General features: G+C 44.3%; 1 protein-coding gene across 1 annotated transcript; it reads right to left on the bottom strand.

The window, feature by feature from the left end:
- Positions 1–1,669: 1,669 nt before the first annotated feature.
- LOC130296258 (membrane primary amine oxidase-like) lies at positions 1,670–19,542 on the bottom strand. The gene is made up of 4 exons (XM_056547647.1): positions 17,786–19,542; positions 10,654–10,939; positions 5,554–5,683; positions 1,670–2,323 (listed from the first exon to the last, which is right to left on the bottom strand). Exons 1-4 carry the CDS (start codon positions 19,365–19,367, stop codon positions 2,036–2,038), a joined length of 2,286 nt encoding a protein of 761 aa, XP_056403622.1. The 5' UTR covers positions 19,368–19,542; the 3' UTR covers positions 1,670–2,035.
- Between the last annotated feature and the right edge of the window lie 369 nt (positions 19,543–19,911).

The raw sequence follows: 19,911 nt of genomic DNA, 5'->3' as shown, positions 1-19,911 counted from the left end.
AGGTCACCTTACCATTGTTGGATGGTCCAAACTATTTGGCCACCAAATTTTGAGCTAAGTACCTCACTTTTTCATTTTTTGCACTATAGCTGTATAGCATTTCATGTTTTATCTGTATCTTTGTGCTAGCAGTGTGCTGCTGTATTCTCCTGTTTATGTATATTCAGCCTAGCAGCATGCACCTGTATGCCAGGTCCATGGAGTAGTTTGGTATCAGTAGTGCTGGCCAACTTATCCTTGTTTGCGTTATACATATGGGGGAGTGGCTGCCTCCATGTTGGCTCCTGCAACTCACCCACCTCTATTAGGTGTGTATAAGGTGCTGGACGTCTCAGACCTTGCAATGCCTGTTAAACTGATTTCACAGAGGCATATTCACAGTGTAGGGTCCGTCCCAATGAGGTCACCTCACCGTGGTGGGATGGTCCAAACTATTTGGCCGCCAAATTGTGAGCTAAGTACCTCACTTTTTCATTTTTATTTTTTTTGCACTATAGCTGTATAGCATTTCATGTTTTATCTGTATCTTTGTGCTAGCAGTGTGGTGCTGTATTCTCCTGTTTATGTATATTCAGCTTAGCAGCGTGCATGCAGGTCCATGCAGTAGTTTTGGTATCAGTAGTGCTGGCCAACTTATCCTTGTTTGTGTTATCTCATATCTATCTCATATCTATCTATCTATCATCTATAACTTATCTATCTATCTCATATCTATCTATCTCATATCTATCTATCTCATATCTATCTATCTCATATCTATCTATCTATCATCTATAACTTATCTATCTATCTCATATCTATCTATCTATCTATCTGTCATCACAGAATACTCAGACTAAGAACAAATATAGAGCCAAGAAATACAAATACGGCATTAAAACTATTGTTGGTAAATTCTTTTTATTTGGCAAAGGAAAATACACAAACATATAGAATCCCTTATGTTTTGCTTCTCAGTTCATAGTTTGCTTCACTTTTTCCCATATTTGCACCAATTCAGCTGCCGCTCACTGGAACCCCGACCCGAGGATATGAACCCGATCTACTAAGAGGAAGGGGGCACAATGTCTCCATTCATTCTGCTATAAAAGTCAGTGCTCAGTAATCAATCTCATTGCTACATGTGTTTAGTGTTGCTCGCGAATATTCGCAATGCAAATTTTATTCGCGAATATCGCATATTCGCAAATATTCACGAATATAGCGCTATATATTCGTAATTACGAATATTCTTTTTTTTTTTTTTTTTTTACAGTACACATCACAGTGATCATCCCACTCTGCTTCCAGCTTGTGTGGTATAAAGAAGGCTCTAATACTATTGTGTGAGACTGGTGTGCGGTTTTTCGCATATGCGAAAATTTGCATATGTTAATTTTCGCATATGTGAAATTTCCGTGTATGCTAATTTTCGTATACACGAATGTTCGCATATGCGAAAATAAAACGAGAATATTACGAATATACGAATATTCGCGAATATATGACGAATATTCGTCCATATATTCGCGAATAATCGCAAATTCGAATATGGCCTATGCCGCTCAACACTACATGTGTTAGTAAATGTGGTTACACGAGACAACAAAACATTGGATCTGTCAACCAAGTACAATGGGGACTGAGGAGAAATACTGATGGCTTCCATTTTTTTGGGACCACCATGATATTCTGATATATTGGAAATCCTTGTACTATAAACTGATCCTTATGTGTCTTCAGTAAAGGTTAGGATCACACATAGTGTAAAGGACAACCTCTAGTGTTGATGAGACCTGGACAACCTCTAGTGTTGGTGAGACCTGGACAACCTCTAGTGTTGGGGAGACCTGGACAACCTCTAGTGTTGGGGAGACCTGGACAACCTCTAGTATTGGTGAGACCTGGACAACCTCTAGTGTTGGTGAGACCTTCTAGTGAAAACAGGTCAGCAATATCTATAGTGTAAATTCCCAATTCAGTGATAATACAGGAATTTCTATTTGTTCTCATCAATTATTAGAGTTTACCCTTAAAAAAGAACCTTATTGCCTTCCTAAAGTACAATATATGTATTATCAAACCCATTGTAGCTAAAAGAAGGCGTTGTAGGAGCACAAGAGGCCGTCTGAGATAAACAGGCTAGAGGATTGGTGCTACATGACCCGAGATCTTCATGTGGCAGAAAATACACAGCGTCCTCTGAAAAGACAGAAGGGTCCTCATTAAAGTAGTTGTAGGGCCGGAGGTAGAAGCCTACTCCATTTCCTGCCGTCACTGTGTTGGGGATGTCCTCTGCGTGAGGGATGTGCAGGAATCCCGTTGTTATCCAAGCCACTAAATCCTGAAGATAAAACAAAGTATTAAATTTGACACCAAAAGTCAAGTATTAAAGGGAATTTTTTTTTAAATCAACTGGTGCCAGAAAGTTGAACAGATTTGTAACTTACTTCTATTTACAAATCTTAATCCTTCCAGTACTTATCAGCTGCTGTATGTTCCACAGGAAGTTCTTTTCTTTTTTTAATTTCTTTTCTGTCTGACCACAGTGCTCTCTGCTGACACCTCTGTCCATTTTAGGAACTGTCCAGAGCAGGAGCCAATCTATGCCATAGCAAACCTATGCTGCTCTGGACAGTTCCAGACATGGACAGAGGTGTCAACAGAGAGCACTGTGGTCAGACAGAAAGGAAATTAAAAAAGAAAAGAACTCCCTGTGGAACATACAGCAGCTCAAAAGTACTGTAAGGGTTAAGATTTTTAAATAGAAGTAATTTACAAATCTGTTTAACTTTCTGGCACCAGTTGATTTAAAAAAAAAAAAAAGATGTTTTCCGGTTGAGTACCCCTTTAAATATAAAGTACTGTGTAAAACTATAAAGTGTTCTGTGTTGGACCTAGTATCAGTTTTTAAGGTTGTGTGAATCAACCATCTTAAAGGGGTACTCCGCTGCTTCGAACTGAATTGTCCATTTAGACTTAAAGGGATTCTCCGCTGCTCAGCGTTTGGAACAAACTGTTCCGAATGCTGGAGCGGGTGCTGGGAGCTTGTGATGACATAGCCCCGCCCTCTCATGACAGACCGCCCCGCCCCCTCAATGCAAGTCTATGGGAGGGGGTGTGACAGCCACCATGCCCCTCCCGTAGACTTGCATTGAGGGGGCATGGCATGACGTCACGAGGGAGCGGGGCTATGTCATCACAAGCTCCCAGCACCCGCTCCAGCATTCGGAACAGTTTGTTCCAAACACTGAGCAGCGGAGAATCCCTTTAAGTCTAAATGGACAATTCATTGATGTTGTTGTCGTAGTGCAGACGTTTGAAGTACTGGTTGGATGTTATCGGGGTGTAATGGTGGCTAAACACCCATGTGGCCAACAGATATCATCCTGTCCCGGCCCATTATATACATGGACACACTATAGTAGAAGGGAATAAGCTGTTGCCAGACACCCATGTTGAAGTCCAATATACCGATCCATCTTTCCTCTAATATTTACTATCGGGGGAAATTTGAGACCCCTCATACACATTAAGCGGGTTAGACATTTGTCTATGGCCACCGTAAGATTTAGAAGATAGGGCAGGGGTCCCTAATCAGTGGCTTGTGAGCCTTGACGCCAAAACTTCATGGCTCGCCATAGAAGGAATCAGTTATACCCATAAACACTGGTCATAATGCACTATCCAGACTGACAGTACTGTAGACCTATGCGAACCCTTTAAAGGGGTACTGCCATGCCCGAGCCTTCTGAACATCCAGTTCAGAAGGCTTGGAGCAGCGTCGGCGGTCGCAACATCATGGCCCCGCTCCCCTCATGATGTCACACCACGCCCCCTCCATTGATGTCTATGGGAGGGGGCGTGATGACCATCACGCCCCCTCCCATAGACATCAATGGATGGGGCGTGACGTGACATCAAGAGGGGGCGGGGCCGTGACGTTGCAACGCGACTGCGGCCGCTGCTCCAAGCCTTCTGAACTGGATGTTCAGAAGGCACGGGCATGGCAGTACCCCTTTAAATGAGCACTGTCACGATAAGCAGCATCACGATATGTTTATATGTCCCTGGTAATCTCGTAGCCTGAGACTTATTTCCCAATCAGGAGTCTCATAGACTTGTATGGGGCTTTTGGCATTCTGACTTCTGATCAAGTTAGTCTCGGGGGAAGTTTCAGGCTACGAGATTGTCCGGGACGTTTAAACTTATCCTGGCGCAGCTCATCATGACAGGTTCACTAAAAGCGTACCCGTCAGATCCAATAAAAAACTATTTTTTAATACATCACTCAGTACCTAATCCTGACCATGTACATCTCATTTTTATGTGTCTAGCACCTTTATTTATTTTTTTATTACACTTTTAATTTAGCTGACTAGTCTGAATTCCTCCCAAAGAGAGGGGGCGTGGCCTCACTGTGCAGGTTTCCGCCCCCTCCCTCAGTTTGCTGTCTGCTCACATCTCCCTTAGCATTAGCAAAACTACAACTCCCAGCTTGTCCTCACTGACAGTAGCGGGACACAAGATGACAGTGGGAGGATTTTTCCGCCAGCTCTGAGCCCTGCGCTCACAGCTGTCAATCAAGGAAGTGTGTCCATGACATAGGTGATGACTCATGGACACAGCAGGACTAGTATGTGTCCAAGCAGGCAGGGGGGGGGGGCAGTTGTTTGACTGGCTTTTTCGGTATAAAATACTGAAAATTTTCTAATGAAAGCAATTGCAAAACCTATTGGTTATACACTCTTTACAACATATCAAAAGTTTTTGTATCTGACAGTGCCCATTTAAAGATTAAATGCGCACTAGATAGATTTTCTGCAACTAAATTTTCATAGCAACTATGTAATGGGATTCAATACCAGTAAAGTATATCATTTTCTTGACTGCAATTGACCTGCATCCAGAAAATGTCTACTTCTTTTTCATTTACATAGTGACTTTTGCCCAATAAAGTCAATGGGTCAAATTTCCACACTGCATCCTAATCTGTCAGCATAGAGCAAAGGTCCCCATCTCAGTCCTTAAAGGGGTACTCTGCCAGAAAACATCTTTTACCCTATCCAAAGGATAGGGGATAAGATGTCTGATCACGGGGTCCCGTCACTGGGTCCCATGATCTCTGGGCCGGCAGTTGCAGCGTCCGGATCACAGAAACCGGGAGCCTCCGTGTTCGTGATGTCACACCACACCCCCTCCATTCATGTCTAAGGGAGGGGGCATGACGGCTACGTACATAGCCGTCACGCCTTCTCCCATAGACATGAATGGAGGGGGCGTGGCGGCTGTAGTCCCCAGTCATCTGGTAAGGAGCGGAGTTTGCCCCGTGCAGCGGATGACTGGGATGCCGCAGCAGAGATCACAGGGGCTAAGATGAACCCCTTTAAGGCCACCAACAGTCCAGGATTTGTGGGTTTTCCCGTTCTTTTCCAATAGAGTACCTGAAAAAATATATAAAACATTGGTGGGGCTTGAGTACTGGGTTGGGGACCACTTGTGTAGAACATATTACAAAAAAGGCCTCCAAGGAACGCAGATGTACTGACGTGGCTGCAAGTCCCATATACTCACCTGATCCTGAATATTTTCGTTGTCAATAAATTTAGAGAACTGGACTGTGGGTGACCATGGGTCATTCTGGTTATAGATGCTGCTGCTCAGTTGTTCTTCCTCCTTGTGTTTGGTTACAGCGAGCTTATACCTGGAAGGCACAAGAGAACACATCGTAACGATACAAGCCCTTGTAGACCCCTTTCACTGTACACCCATTCAGGGCCCTAGGGGCTGTAGAGGTTGGAGTTAGACAAGAGCCCTGATTTCTGAGGGGACCAGGGGCTTCTAAGCCACATAACAAGACCAATATTAAAAATGGCGCATTGTGGGTGGTGGCCCATGTACTTATTTGGCACACACGTCTCAAGTGTTCAAGTTTTGACTCGAAACCCTGTTATATATAGAAAGCTCTTGACTGCAAATGTTTTAACATCTTAAAGAAGAATAATCTATATGAAACCCAAAAAATCTGATTGCTTAAAGGGGTAGTCCGCTATCACAGTGTACGGAACATTTTGTACCAAATGCTTGGAGCGGGCGGCAGGGGTCGGGGCCGCCACGCCCCCTCCCATAGACTTGCATTGAGGGGGCGTGGTGTGACATCACGAGCGGCGTTGCCATGACATCACGACCCCCGCCACCTGCACCCAGCATTCTAAACAAACGCTGGGTGCTGCACAGAGATCTGGAGCGGGACCCCCACGATCAGAAATCTTATCCCCTATCATTTGGATAGGGGATAAAATGTCTAGGGACGGAGTACCCCTTTATAGAGTACCTGTCAAGTCTGTGCAAGAGATGGGGGGGGGGGGGGGGGGGGGGCGAATGTGCTCTGGACAAGTAGGGAGACACCTAGTGGCAGCTTTTTTAAACACAAATAAAACATAGAAAACTTCATTTTTTTTTAAAACAAAGTATATAAGAAAGATTTTTTATCTTTGCAATAGCAAAAATTAGTTTTAATGAGAGAGCCCATTTAAAGGACAACTGTAGTGGTACCGTTTTATATATGCCCGTGCCCGGGCCTCAGAAATAAAGAAAATAAATTCATACATACCTTCTACGAGCCCCCGTTGGTCCGGCACAGGCCTCACGGTCCAGCAGCCCTGACGTCATTCCACATCCTGGGGACGGGGATGCCGCAGAGCCGTCAGCGTATCACCGGCCGCAGTGATGTCCCACCCTGGCTGGTGATAGGCTGAGCCCACTGTCATGTAAGAAGCTCCTTACATGACAGTCAGCTCAGCCTATCACCAGCCGGGGCGGGACATCACGCCGACAGCTCTGAGGCTTCCCCGTCCCCAGGAAGTGGAATGACATCTGCGCTGCCGGACCGTGAGGCCTGTGCCGGACCAACGGGGGCTCGTAGGAAGGTATGTATGAATTTATTTTCTTTATTTCTGAGGCCCGGGCACGGGCATATATAAAACGGTACCACTACAGTTGTCAAGGAGACAAATGATGAGAACAATTGACCATGAGACAAGATCAGAACAGAGATGAGAGAAGTGACAATAAGGGAATGGCTCTATAGAACATGTTTTCTTTAGTACATTCATTCAACGTGATCCATAGTTAAAGGGGTACTCCGGCCCTATGACATCTTATCCCCTATCCAAAGGATAGGGGATAAGATGTCTGACCGTCAGACCGTGACACTGGGGACCCCCACAATCTTGCATTCGGCACCCACCTCTTTGAGCTGCATGACGACCACAGGGGCCGAAGTATCGTGACGTCACGACTCCGCCCCTGTGTGACCTCACGCCCCGCCCCCGCTATGGAAGTCTATGGGAGGGGGCGTGACGCCCCCTCCCATAGACTTGCATAGTGGGGGCGGGGTGTGACATTACACGGGGGAAGAGTCGTGATGTCACGATACTCCGGCCCTGTGGTCGGCACCGGACAGTTTGTGAGCTGGCAGCGCGGCATGCAGCTCAAACCAGGAATTTCTCTGCAGCTCCTCTGCAGGGGAAATTAGCTATTACACTTTGCCCTTTTATATGAGTACAGGACAAGACAGGTTCTCCAGAGCTAGAGACCTTCTTTAGCCAAGAGATGAGAATGTAAACAGAGGACTTCCCTCTACTGATTCCCCAACAGGGCTTCTATAAACTAGACCAGCCCTTTCTAATAAATGTCTTTGATCCTGAAGCAGACATTAAAGGGGTACTCTGGTGGGAGAAAAAACATTTAAAATCAACTGGTGCCAGAAAGTTAAACAGATTTTTAAATAATTTCTATTTAAAAATCTTAACTCTTCCAGTACTTATAAGCTGCTGTATGCTCCATATACTACAGAGAAATTTGTGAAGTTCTTGCCAGTCTGACCACAGTGCTCTCTGCTGCCATCTCTGTCCGTGTCAAGAACAGTTCAGAGAAGGAGAGGTTTGCTATGAGGATATGCTTTTAATCTGAACAGTTCCTGATACGGACAGAGGTGTCTGCAGAGAGCACTGTGGTCAGAATGGAAAGGACTACACAACTTCCTGTGGAGCATACAGCAGATAATAAGTACTGGATGGATTAAGATTTGTTAATTTAAGTCATTTACAAATCTGTTTAGCTTTCTGGCACCAGTTGATTTAAAAACATTTGTTTTCCAATTGTTTCCACCAGAGGTCCCTTTTAAGTAGTGTATATAGACAGGGCCGGCTCTAGCCAAAGGCAGATTAGGCGGCTGCCTAGAGCGCACCTTTGGTTATGGCGCTGCCTGTGGCCACAGTTCCTTATGTAAAGCCGGCAGCGCTTCGCTGGATCCTCTATCCAGTCACATCACATATACAGTAATTATTACTGATATGACAGTGCTGCTCTTGACAGTCGGATAGAGAAGCGCCGCACCGCCAGATATAGAGACATCTTTAGCACCAAATCCATGGACCCCCCAGTGACATTTTTGACATTGGACCCAACAATACAACATGGCTATCATACATGACTATATTTGAAACTCTTGAGTCCAAGAGGTCATGACTAGTGTTGAGCGTGAATATTCGAAATGCAAATTTTTACCGCGAATATCGTCACTTCCTGATTTTGCCAATATTTAGAATATAGTGATATATATTCGCAATGCCGAATATTTTTTTTTAACCCCTTAAGGACCGGAGGTTTTTCCGTTTTTGCATTTTCGTTTTTTGCTCCTTGCCTTTAAAAAATCATAACTCTTTCAAATTTACACCTAAAAATCCATATGATGGCTTATTTTTTGCGCCACCAATTCTACTTTGTAATGACATCAGTCATTTTGCCCAAAAATCTATGGTGAAGCAGGAAAAAAAATCATTGTGCGACAAAATTGAAAAAAAAAACGCTGTTTTGTAACTTTTGGGGGCTTCCGTTTCTACGTAGTACATTTTTCGGTAAAAATGACACCTGATATGTATTCTGTAGGTCCATACAATTAAAATGATACCCTACTTATATAGGTTTGATTTTGTCGGACTTCTGGAAAAAATCATAACTACATGCAGGAAAATTAATACGTTTAAAATTGTACTCTTCTGACCCCTATAACTTTTTTATTTTTCCGTGTATGGGGCGGTATGAGGGCTCATTTTTTGCGCCGTGATCTGAAGTTTTTAACGGTACCATTTTTGCATTGATAGGACTTATTGATCACTTTTTATTCATTTTTAAATGATATAAAAAGTGACCAAAAATGCACTATTTTGGACTTTGGAATTTTTTTGCGCGCACGCCATTGACCGAGCGGTTTAATTAATGATATATTTTTATAATTCGGACATTTCCGCACGCGGTGATACCACATATGTTTATTTTTATTTTTATTTACACTGTGTTTTTTTTTTTATTGGAAAAGGGGGGTGATTCAAACTTTTAATAGGGGAGGAGTTAAATGATCTTTATTCACTTTTTTTTTTCACTTTTTTTTTGCAGTGTTATAGGTCCCATAGGGACCTATAACACTGCACACACTGATCTTCATCATTGATCACTGTTATCCCATAGGGACCTATAACACTGCACACACTGATCATTGTTATCCCATAGGGACCTATAACACTGCACACACTGATCTTCTATGTTGATCACTGGTTTCTCATAAGAAACCAGTGATCAACGATTCTGCCGCATGACTGCTCATGCCTGGATCTCAGGCACTGAGCAGTCATTCGGCGATCGGACAGCGAGGAGGCAGGTAGGGGCCCTCCCGCTGTCCTGTCAGCTGTTCGGGATGCCGCGATTAGCCACGGCTATCCCGAACAGCTCGACTGAGCTAGTCGGGAACTTTCACTTTCACTTTTAGCCGCGCGGCTCAGCTCTGAGCGCGCGGCTAAAGGGTTAATAGCGCGCGGCGCCGCGATCGGCGCTGCGCGCTATTAGAGGCGGGTCCCGGCTTCACTATGAAGCCGGCCCGCCGTGATATGACGCGGGGTTACTGTGTAACCCCGCGTTATATCAGAAGAGCAGGACCAAGGACGTACCGGTACGTCCTTGGTCCTTAAGGGGTTAATGCAAATTTATGCGACTATGGCCACTTCCAAACTGGACACTGTTTTAGGTGAAAGATATAATTGCGCATGCACACTATGCGAATTTCATTACGAATTTTGTCATGAAATTAAAAAAAGAACGAACATAGCGAATATGCGAATATACGAATACGTATATATTCATATATTCACAAAATATCACGAATTCTAATATGGCCCCTGCCATGACTCAATGGGGGAGATTTATCAAAACCTGTCCAGAGGAAATGTTGCTGAGTTGCCCATAGCAACCAATCAGATCGCTTCTTTCATTTTGCAGAGGCCTTGTTAAAAATGAAAGAAGCGATCTGATTGGTTGCTATGGGCAACTGGTTAACTTTTCCTCTGGACAGGTTTTGATTAATCTCCCCTAAAGTGTTGTCCATGGAACCAATCCTGGTGCTAGATATTATAGGACATTACAAGATATTGTGGGAGATTTATCAAAACCTGTCCAGAGGAAAAGTTACCCAGTTGCCCATAGCAACCAATCAGATCGCTTCTTTCATTTTTAACAAGGCCTGTGCAAAATGAAAGAAGCGATCTGATTGGTTGCTATGGGCAACTCAGCAACTTTCCCTTTGGACAGGATTGGATAAATCTCCCCCGTTGCACTTACTTAGCCCAGTTCATTGCGTTGTGGATAGAACTCTTCTCCGGTAGAAAGTCTCCGGCAAAGCTGACCATCTGGATCCTATAGCCACGTTCATGATTCCACTTATTCTTCTGCTTGCTGGCAAACTGCATGTAGCGAGGCATGGGTCCGTGCTGCAGAAACGCCGCCTCGTTCTCCGACACCAGAACTTTCTTGGTCACCTTCGTTTGCTGCAATGTCCATTCTCGATTCCACGGAACCGTCAAGTCTTCGAACTCCATATCATAACCCACCAGAGAATTATTAATTCCTGCAACCAAATATTTACTTAGGGTTTATAAGAGTTCACACGCTAATATAAGAACCAGAGACCATATAAGAAATGGAAGACTCCCTATTCCTCTCACAAATGCCAAGTGTCCTTAAAGGGCAGCTCCCACCATCCTATTTTTTTTGTTGCTAGCCCGTCCCCCCCCCCCCCCCCCCCGCTACAGCACTAGCCTGTTCCCTCCTCCCCCCCCCCCCCCCGCATACCCCGTTCCCTCATTACAATTGCAGTTACTGCAGAGACCGGCAGCGGGCGTGCAGGAACAGCGGCGGCAACGAGGCGGCGGCGATGTGCAGTGGCCGGGGAGCCAATGCGCTCGCTCCCGCCTGTCTGATTGACAGGCAGGGAGCGAGTGCAGCCTAACTGAAAAAGGACTGATTGCCACTCCAAAATCTGTCCTTTTTCAGTAGCCGGTTTTTAAATGTAAATTAAACCTTTTTAATGAAAAAAATTATAATAAAAGTATATAAGAGATATGTTGTAGTACATAAGTACTACAACATGTCAAAAAATAAAGTTGGTGACAGTGCCCATTTAAATTTAAAGGGGTACTCTGGTGCCCCAGCGTTCTGAACATTTTGTTCAGAGCGCTCGGGGCCGGAGACCGTGATCGAGATGTCACGGCCACGCCCCTTGTGACATCACGCCATGCCCCCTCCATTCATGTCTATGAGAGGGGGCGTGTCGACAGACACGCCCCCTCCCATAGACATGAATGGAGGGGGCACCGTGTGATGTCACAAGGGGCGTGGGTTTGACTTGATTTGTTTAGAATGCCGGGTGCTGCGGGTGATCACGGCGGGCCCCAGCAGCGGGACCCCTGCGATCAGACATCTTATCCCCCATCCTTTGGAGACTTGAGGTCTCCAATACTCTGGACACAGCAGGTGCCGGGGCCGAAAACATCACCCTGCCGCTCAGCCTATCGCCGACCCAGTCGGGACTTCACTGCGGCTGGTGATTGGCTGAGTACACTATGACTCGCCGACTACCGGCAACCAGGAAGAGGATCGCGGCGGAGGCCGGAGTCGGTTACCGGAGGCACCGGGAAAGCGAAGGTAGGTATGTACCTGTCTATTTTTTTTTACTGCCGGCAGTATGGACCATCATTTTCCTATTCCGGAGTTCTCCTTTAAGTAACGCTATCCAACCACCCACTGCAGCATAGCCACACCCCCTGGAGATCAGGTGGCTTATGATATGTTGCCTTTGACCGCATTGAATGCTGGGAAAGTTCAGAGACAACAGTGAAATAAAAAGACCTACACTATCGCTCTTCTGGGGGTGGGGGTCTTGTACATGAAAACGGAACAAATCGACGCAAGGAGGTAGTGGAAGCGAATTACTCTGTATTATAACTTTGTTATATATAATTTGGTTATGGGGCGTTGAGACCAGAGAGATGGGCCAGAAATCCCAAAAAAAAATGTATAGTACTCTCTAAGTATTCTACTCTCTTAGGGTGAAGTACTCTCATACAGAGATGTGCACACATAGGGGGACATGTATCAAAGATTTTACCCCTGTTTTGTGTGTATTTTTTTGCGCAAAATTTTGCGCAAGCGCTTGTTTTTTCCCCATTTTTTTGCGCACGTTTTGGTAGAGCATGTCCTCCAGATGTGGCCTAATCAGGGTACCTTGGAGGGACATCTATAATACACAAGGATTTATTACCTGCGTTCTTTTCCTTTGCACCAAAAATTTTGACACAAGTGCGTCTTTTTCCCCGTAAATATAAGCCAACTTTAACTGCACGTAGCGAAATCCTTTCTATTTCTGAAGGAAAGTTCTACTAAGGAACCTCCAGAATGTTATCACTTTCCTATCTCAATTCCTCCTTTGGTTTGCTTTATATTGCTTTTTACTCCTTGGTTATTCCAAAGCACTTTTAAAATAATTTGCATATAGAATATTTGTTTCCAGTTCAGTTATTCATTAGATCACTTGTATATTGTTATTTTATGATCCAACAATTTAATACATTTACTTAGGAAATGTTTGATAACTTATCATTGAACAAGATCCGTCACATTATAATCGCTTTGTATCCACTCAACACTGTAGATCATTCTCCTTTTATTTTTAAAATTTACTGCTTTCCGTTATACTTTTCCCCAGCGCCCGGTAAGATGGTGGCTATCACTGATATCCAGCCATCTTACCATGTGACCATCTGGGCATGCTGGGAGTTGTAGTTTTGCAACATCTGGAGGGCCACAGTTTGGAGACCACTGTATAATGGTCTCCAATCTGTGCTCTTCCAGATGTTCCAAAATTACAAATCTCAGCATGCCCACTCTGTCGAGGCATGCTGGGAGTTGTAGTTCTGTAACATCTGGAAGACCACAGATTGGAGACCATTATACAGTGGTCTACAAACTGTGGACCTCCAGCTGTTGCAAAACTACAACTCCCAGCATGCCCAGACTGCCCAAGCATGCTGGGAGTTGTAGTTTGTCAACATCTGACCCTTCAGATATTGCCGAAATACAACTTCCAGCATGCCTGGCCATGCTGGGAATTATAGTTTTGCAACAGCTGGAGGCACACTAGTTGGGAAACATTGTTCGTTTCCTAACTCTTTTTCCCAACCCGTGTGCCTCCAGCTGTGCCTCCAAGCTATAACGCCCAGCATGCACTGACAGACCATTCATGCTGGGAATTGAAGTTGTGCAACAGCTGGAGGCACACTGGTTTGGAAACACTAAGTTAAGTAAAAAACTTTCAAGTGTTTTGCAACCAGTGTGCCTTCAGCTGTTGCATAACTACATGTTCCAGCATGTCCTTCTGCTGTCACTGCATGCTGAGATTTGAAGTTTTTGCAACAGCTAAAGGCACACTGGTTGCGAAACACTGAGTCTGTTTCCGTGTTTCGCAATCAGTGTGCCTCCAGCTGTTGCAAAACTACAACTCCCAGCATGCACGGACAGCCAAAGGGCATGCTCTGAGTTGTAGTTTTGCAACAGTTGGATGTTTCCCCCCCCCCCCCCCAATGTGAATGGACAGGGTACACTCACATGGGCGGAGGTTTACAGGGAGTGCTGCAAGATTGAGATGCAGCAAACTCGCTGTCAACCCCCGCCCGTGTGACTGTACCCTAAAAACACTACATTACACTACACTTAAATAAAATAAGTAAAAAACACTATATATACACATACCGCTACACAGCCCCCCTCCCCAATAAATATGAACAACGTCTGGTAACGCACTGTTTCCAAAATGGAGCCTCCAGCTGTTGCAAAACAACAACTCCCAGTATTGCCGGACAGACATTGACTGTCCAGGCATGTTGGGAGTTTTGCCACAGCTGGAGGCACCCTGTTTGGGAAACACTGGCATAGAATACCCCTATGTCCACCCCTATACAAAACCCTAATTTAGGCCTCAAATGCGCATGGCGCTCTCTCACTTTGGAGCCCTGTCGTATTTCAAGGCAACATTTTAGGGTCACATATGGGGTATCGCCGTACATGGGAGAAATTGCCTTACAGATTTTGGGGGACTTTTTCTCCTTTTACCCATTATGAAAAGGAACAGTTGGAGTCTACACCAGTATGTTAGTGTATAAAAATAAAATTATTTACACTGACATGCAGGTATTGCCGCATACTTTACATTTTCACAAGAGGTAAATGGGAAAAAAGATCCCCATTTTTTGGGACACAATTTAGCCAGAGTACGGAGATACCACATATGTGGGCGCAAAGTGCTCTGCGGGCGCACAACAAGGCCCATAAGGTAGAGTGCACCATGTACATTTGAGGGGATTTGCACAGGGGGGTCACAGATGTTAAATGAAGAATAAGGACATTGGTAGAATTGATGTGTTATAATTGGGTGCAAAAAGTGGTTTTATTGTGAGATTAAAACTCTACATAATGAAGAAAAAAATTCTAAAACTAATAACGAGGACACATTTACTGTTTAGGTGCAGATACGCTGCAGACAAAGCTCCTACTAAATAGAGCTGCGGGGTAAATTTATGCTCTAAGGAGAATTCTAAATTTAAACGCAATTCAAGAAAGTAGCTGCACAAGAATGATAAATGTAATGCAGCTGCGCACAATTTAGACAACAGGCAGAGGGGTAAAAAACTTCTATTATACACTGGAAATGATACATGTCCCCCATAGACTCGAAAGGGGGCTTGAGCCCCTGCCCTTTTAAAGGGGTACTCCCGTGGAAAACTTTTTTTTTTTAAATCAACTGGTGCCACAAAGTTAAACAGATTTGTAAATCACTTGTATTAAAAAATCTTAATCCTTCCAGTACTTTTTAGGGGCTGTATACTAAAGAGAAATCCAAAAAAGAAAATAAATTTTCTGTGATCCAAAAAAAAGAAAATAAATTTCCTCTCATGACCACAGTGCTCTCTGCTGACCTCTGCTGTCGATTTTAGGAACTGTCCAGAAAAGCATATGTTTGCTATGGGGATTTTCTCCAGTTCCTAAAATGGACAGCAGAGGTCAGCAGAGAGCACTGTGGTCATGACATCAGAGGAAATGCATTTCTTTTTTGGATTTCTCTTTAGTATACAGCCCCTAAAAAGTACTGGAAGGATTAAGATTTTGTAATAGAAGTGATTTACAAATCTGTTTAACTTCCTGGCACCGATTGATTTAAAAAAAAAAAAAAAAAGTTTTCCAGGGGAGTACCCCTATAATGCTCCTGCTCTATGATGCCCTCACTGATTGGGACCTCCGTGGGGTGATGCGGGTCCCATTCAGCTGACATGACTGCCGGAGGTCCCTTTCCTCAGGAACTGTGTTGTGGTAACATATGTAAGTTTTTTTTTTTTGTTTTTTTTTTTAATAATGAGAAGTGCCATTTTTTCTACTTGAGCCCCTGCCCCCCAAAATGCCTGTGCAGGTCCCTGCTCTCATAGATAGTTAAAGGGGTACTCCGGTGGAAAACTTTATTTTTTTAAATTTTTTTATTTAAATCAACTGGTGCCAGAAACAGATTAGTAAATGACTTCTATTAAAAAAATCTTAATCCTTCCAGTACTTATTAGCTGCTGAATACTATAAAGGAAATGATTTAGTTTTTGGAACACAGAGCTCTCTGCTGACATCACGAGCACAGTGCTCTCTGCTGACACCTCTGTCCATTTTAAGAACTATCTGGAGGTCCATATTTTGGAGACCATTGCTATACATAATAGGGCACATCTCTTTGGTGCTGCTTGTGAACATGCAGGGTTTTGGGATAATCTTATATACACATTGTTCTCTATGGAAAGAGGAGAGGTATGCCGCTGCCAGACAGTTTTTCTCTTGAAGAACAATAGGGTCAGGCAGTTGAAAGACAACAACCCTCATTCTGCTCTCCCCCATCATCATTTTCCGGAGGGGGAGTTGTGAGGCCCCCTGCATGCTTTAGACAGTCGGCTGATTTGGCCAACTTTTGACTAAAGTGTATGGGGACCTTAAAGGGGGCACTCCGGTGGAAAACATTTATTTATTTATTTATTTTTTAATTAACTGGTGCCAGAAAGTTAAACAGATTTGTAAATTACTTTTATTAAAAAATCTTTACCCTTCCAGTACTTTTTAGCAGCTTTATGCTACAGAGGAAATTCTTTTCTTTTTGAATTTCCTTTTTTGTGTTGTCCACAGTGTATCAGGAACTGTCCAGAGCAGGAGAAAATCCCCGTAGCAAACCTATGTTGCTCTGGACAGTTCCTGACACGGACAGAGGTGTCAGCAGAGAGCACTGTGGACAAGACAAAAAAGAAATTCAAAAAGAAAAGAATTTCCTCTGTAGCATACAGCTGCTAAAAAGTACTGGAAGGGTAAAGATTTTTTTAATAGAAGTAATTTACAAATCTATTTAACTTTCTGGTACCAGTTGATTTAAAAAAAAAAAAAAAAAGGAGAATTCCAGCCAAAATTTACTTATTCCTTAGTCACAGGATAGGGGATAAGTAGCTGATCACAGGGGTTCCCAGCGATCTCTGGAACGGAATGGAACCCCAGCTCTATCAGTAAGGAGCGCGCATTGTTTAGCGGTAGACGGCACACGTTCCATTCATTTCTATGGGAGTGCCGCTAATGCCCCAGTGCTGTACTTGAGTCTCTTAGGCACGCCAATAAAAATGAAGGGAGTGTGTGCCGTCTACCATACGCGCTCCTCACTGAGAGAGCCGGGGGTCCTGATCTGGAGATCGGATGTCACAACTGTTTGACCCCCCCCCCCCCCCCCCCCCCCATGATCAGCTACTTATCCCCTATCTTGTGGATAGGGGATAATTTAATTTTGGCTGGAGTTCCTCTTTAAAAGATAATTCTGGGATGTACAACTTATGCCCTATACTAAGGATAGGGGATAAGTGTTAGATCGTAGGGAGTCCGACCTCTGGGGCCCCCCGCTATCTCCCACATGGAGCCCCAGCTCCCTGCATGAAACGAGCGTTTTTGACCACAGCACGAAGCGGCCGACATGCAGTTCTATGGCAGATACGGAGATTCCCGAAAGCAGCGCTCCGGCTCTCCCATAGAGCTGCATGTTCGGAAATGCTTGTTTCATGCAGAGAGCCGTGACGCAGTTCGGGAGATGTACAACTTATCCCCTATCCTAAGGATGCCATAAGTGTTAAATTGCGGGGGTCCGACCGCTGGGGCCCCCCCATGATCTAACACCTATCCCCGATCCTTAGGATAGGGGATAAGTTGTACATCCCGGAGATATCCTTTACCATTAATGTTACAACCAGTTCTTATGATGGTCCCTACTTTTTGCTTGCATCAGTTGTGGAGGCATCTACAGATTTTATACAGAAGAAGGTTTAGAAAGTTTAGTTGATAAATATTGAGATTGACTTACCTCCAACGTCCAGGTCCACCTTATAATTTATAAAATGTGTATGGATGGTGCCCAGAGTATGAGGACCCACTCTATGTCCATGCTTCTCCCCTCCGTCCATGAAGAAGGAGGTACTGATATATCCTGTTGCGGAAACTTTGGACTCAATAGCCCCATTTTGATAGAACATAAAGTCAAACACGTAGTCATAGTTTCCAATGGTGGCGATGGTTCTTATGACCAAAACGGTGCTGGCCAAACCACCGTAGTAGGAAGAACCGAGACTGGAAAAGTGTCGTCTCAAAGGAATGCCGGTGTTTAGTTCGAATATGCAAATGGATCCCTTGTTAAGAACTGTGTTTTCCGAATCCAGCAAGTAATGGGTATCCATGTAGGTGGCAAAATAAGGACAGTCAATGCCACGGACCAACTGGTAGACAGAGCGGCCAATGCCAAAATGTCCATCCATGTACCTTGTTGTCATTCCAGTCGGAGCATTGGAGCCATACACAGATATAGCTTCTTGGATGCTAAGCTCATAGACTATCCTTTCCCCCTTGAACCTGATGTCAAATAAACGGAGTCCTCTGTTCACATTAACCCCAAATGCAAAACTCCAGTGTTGGAAGAGCACCTGGTTATTCTTGACGCTGTATCGGGCACCTTGTGGTTCATACTGCATGGGGATATCAGAGACGGAACTTTTTGAGGGTTTCATGGAAGCGATATCATCCTCAAGTTTAGGCTTTTTCATCTTGACTACCTTCAATTGTCCCTTCTTATATTTCTCCTCCACTTCAGAGAGGCTTTCAAAGTACTCACCATTGTAAAATATCTTCTCCACATTCCACCTTTTAGGGTCAAGGTTCTGATGGTTTATCAAAAGTTCTAACCCAGTTGGATGCAGGAAAAATCCACTCCCCTGGGTGTTAAGGAAGAGACCAAACCAGGTGTTCCTTTCTCCAGATGCAAAACCTCTGGGAGCACTGGTCAATGCCGCAAAATATTCACTGTCCGACTCATTATAGCCCAATACTTCCTTAAGGAAACTTTTTGCCTTGGGGTACTCTTTAAGTAGAAAGTGCTGTCGTATCTGATTGTACTCACTGCCAATGACTGGTCTACGGTGATAAGGTATCTTGACCTTATATCTCTGCTGGGTCACGTCCTTGTTGTATGTAGGATTTGGAAGAGGTCCCACAACATACTCGATCAATTCAGGTGTGGGATGACTTCCAAAATATACCACAGCCAGTGCCTCCCTCTTGGGCTTGAGTCCTCCTTTATCCAGGTACAATAGGGCATCTTGTTTACTGGGAGGGAGAAGTTCCACAGAGTAAATGCAGTTGGAAGAAGGATCAGCCGTGGAGATGTCCACCAGTTTGTCTTCGATCTTCTCCTTCAGGAACGCCACCACTTGGGCAATTTCTTCAGCCTTCAGGTCTGCAAACACCAAACTCTGGTCATTGTGCTTCAAAGAGGACGTTTTTGGATTTCCAGAACCGCAGGATTTTGTTTTAGATCCGAACAAAAGTACAGAAACCAAAGCCAAAATTGTGGCGACTGCCAAGATGAGAAGCGCGGTGACTACTTTAACATTCATGTTCGCACCAGTTCCTCCAGTGTAAGGCTCCCAGCTCCCGTGCCTTGGCTCAGAAGGAATCTCTTCCCCTCATTCCTGCCTATTTAACTTGCCGGATCCTTCAGGGAAACTGGAAAACTGGGAGGAGGCAGAGAATTGGAGGCTGAAGAAGAGATTGTGATTATTGTGGAACCTTCTTAACCCTGAAGCCCCCGAAGAATCTCTAAACAAATCCAGATCATTGCTGCAACCTGAGTCTATGAAACCAACAAACCACGATGAGAACATTTTATTCTAATCAGGGAACAATCTTCATTGTATAGAAATAACTTTCCACTTAAAGGAATTGTTCACTTTTCTACCAACTTTATTAGGAAGGAGCACATATAAAGGCTGCAATGATTGCCTGAACGTTGCGACACCTTCCATCAGATGATCAGCGCTGGTGCCCGGAAATGGACCCATGATGATCTAATATTGATGTCCTATTCTGAGGGTCCTTAAAGGGGTACTCTGTCCCTAGACATCTTATCCCCTTACCCCCCCCCCCCCTCAATGCAAGTCT

Source organism: Hyla sarda, chromosome 12 (assembly GCF_029499605.1).
Source record: "Hyla sarda isolate aHylSar1 chromosome 12, aHylSar1.hap1, whole genome shotgun sequence".
In the NCBI taxonomy this organism is placed as follows: domain Eukaryota; kingdom Metazoa; phylum Chordata; class Amphibia; order Anura; family Hylidae; genus Hyla; species Hyla sarda.
This window is presented reverse-complemented; position numbering and strand designations above follow the sequence as displayed.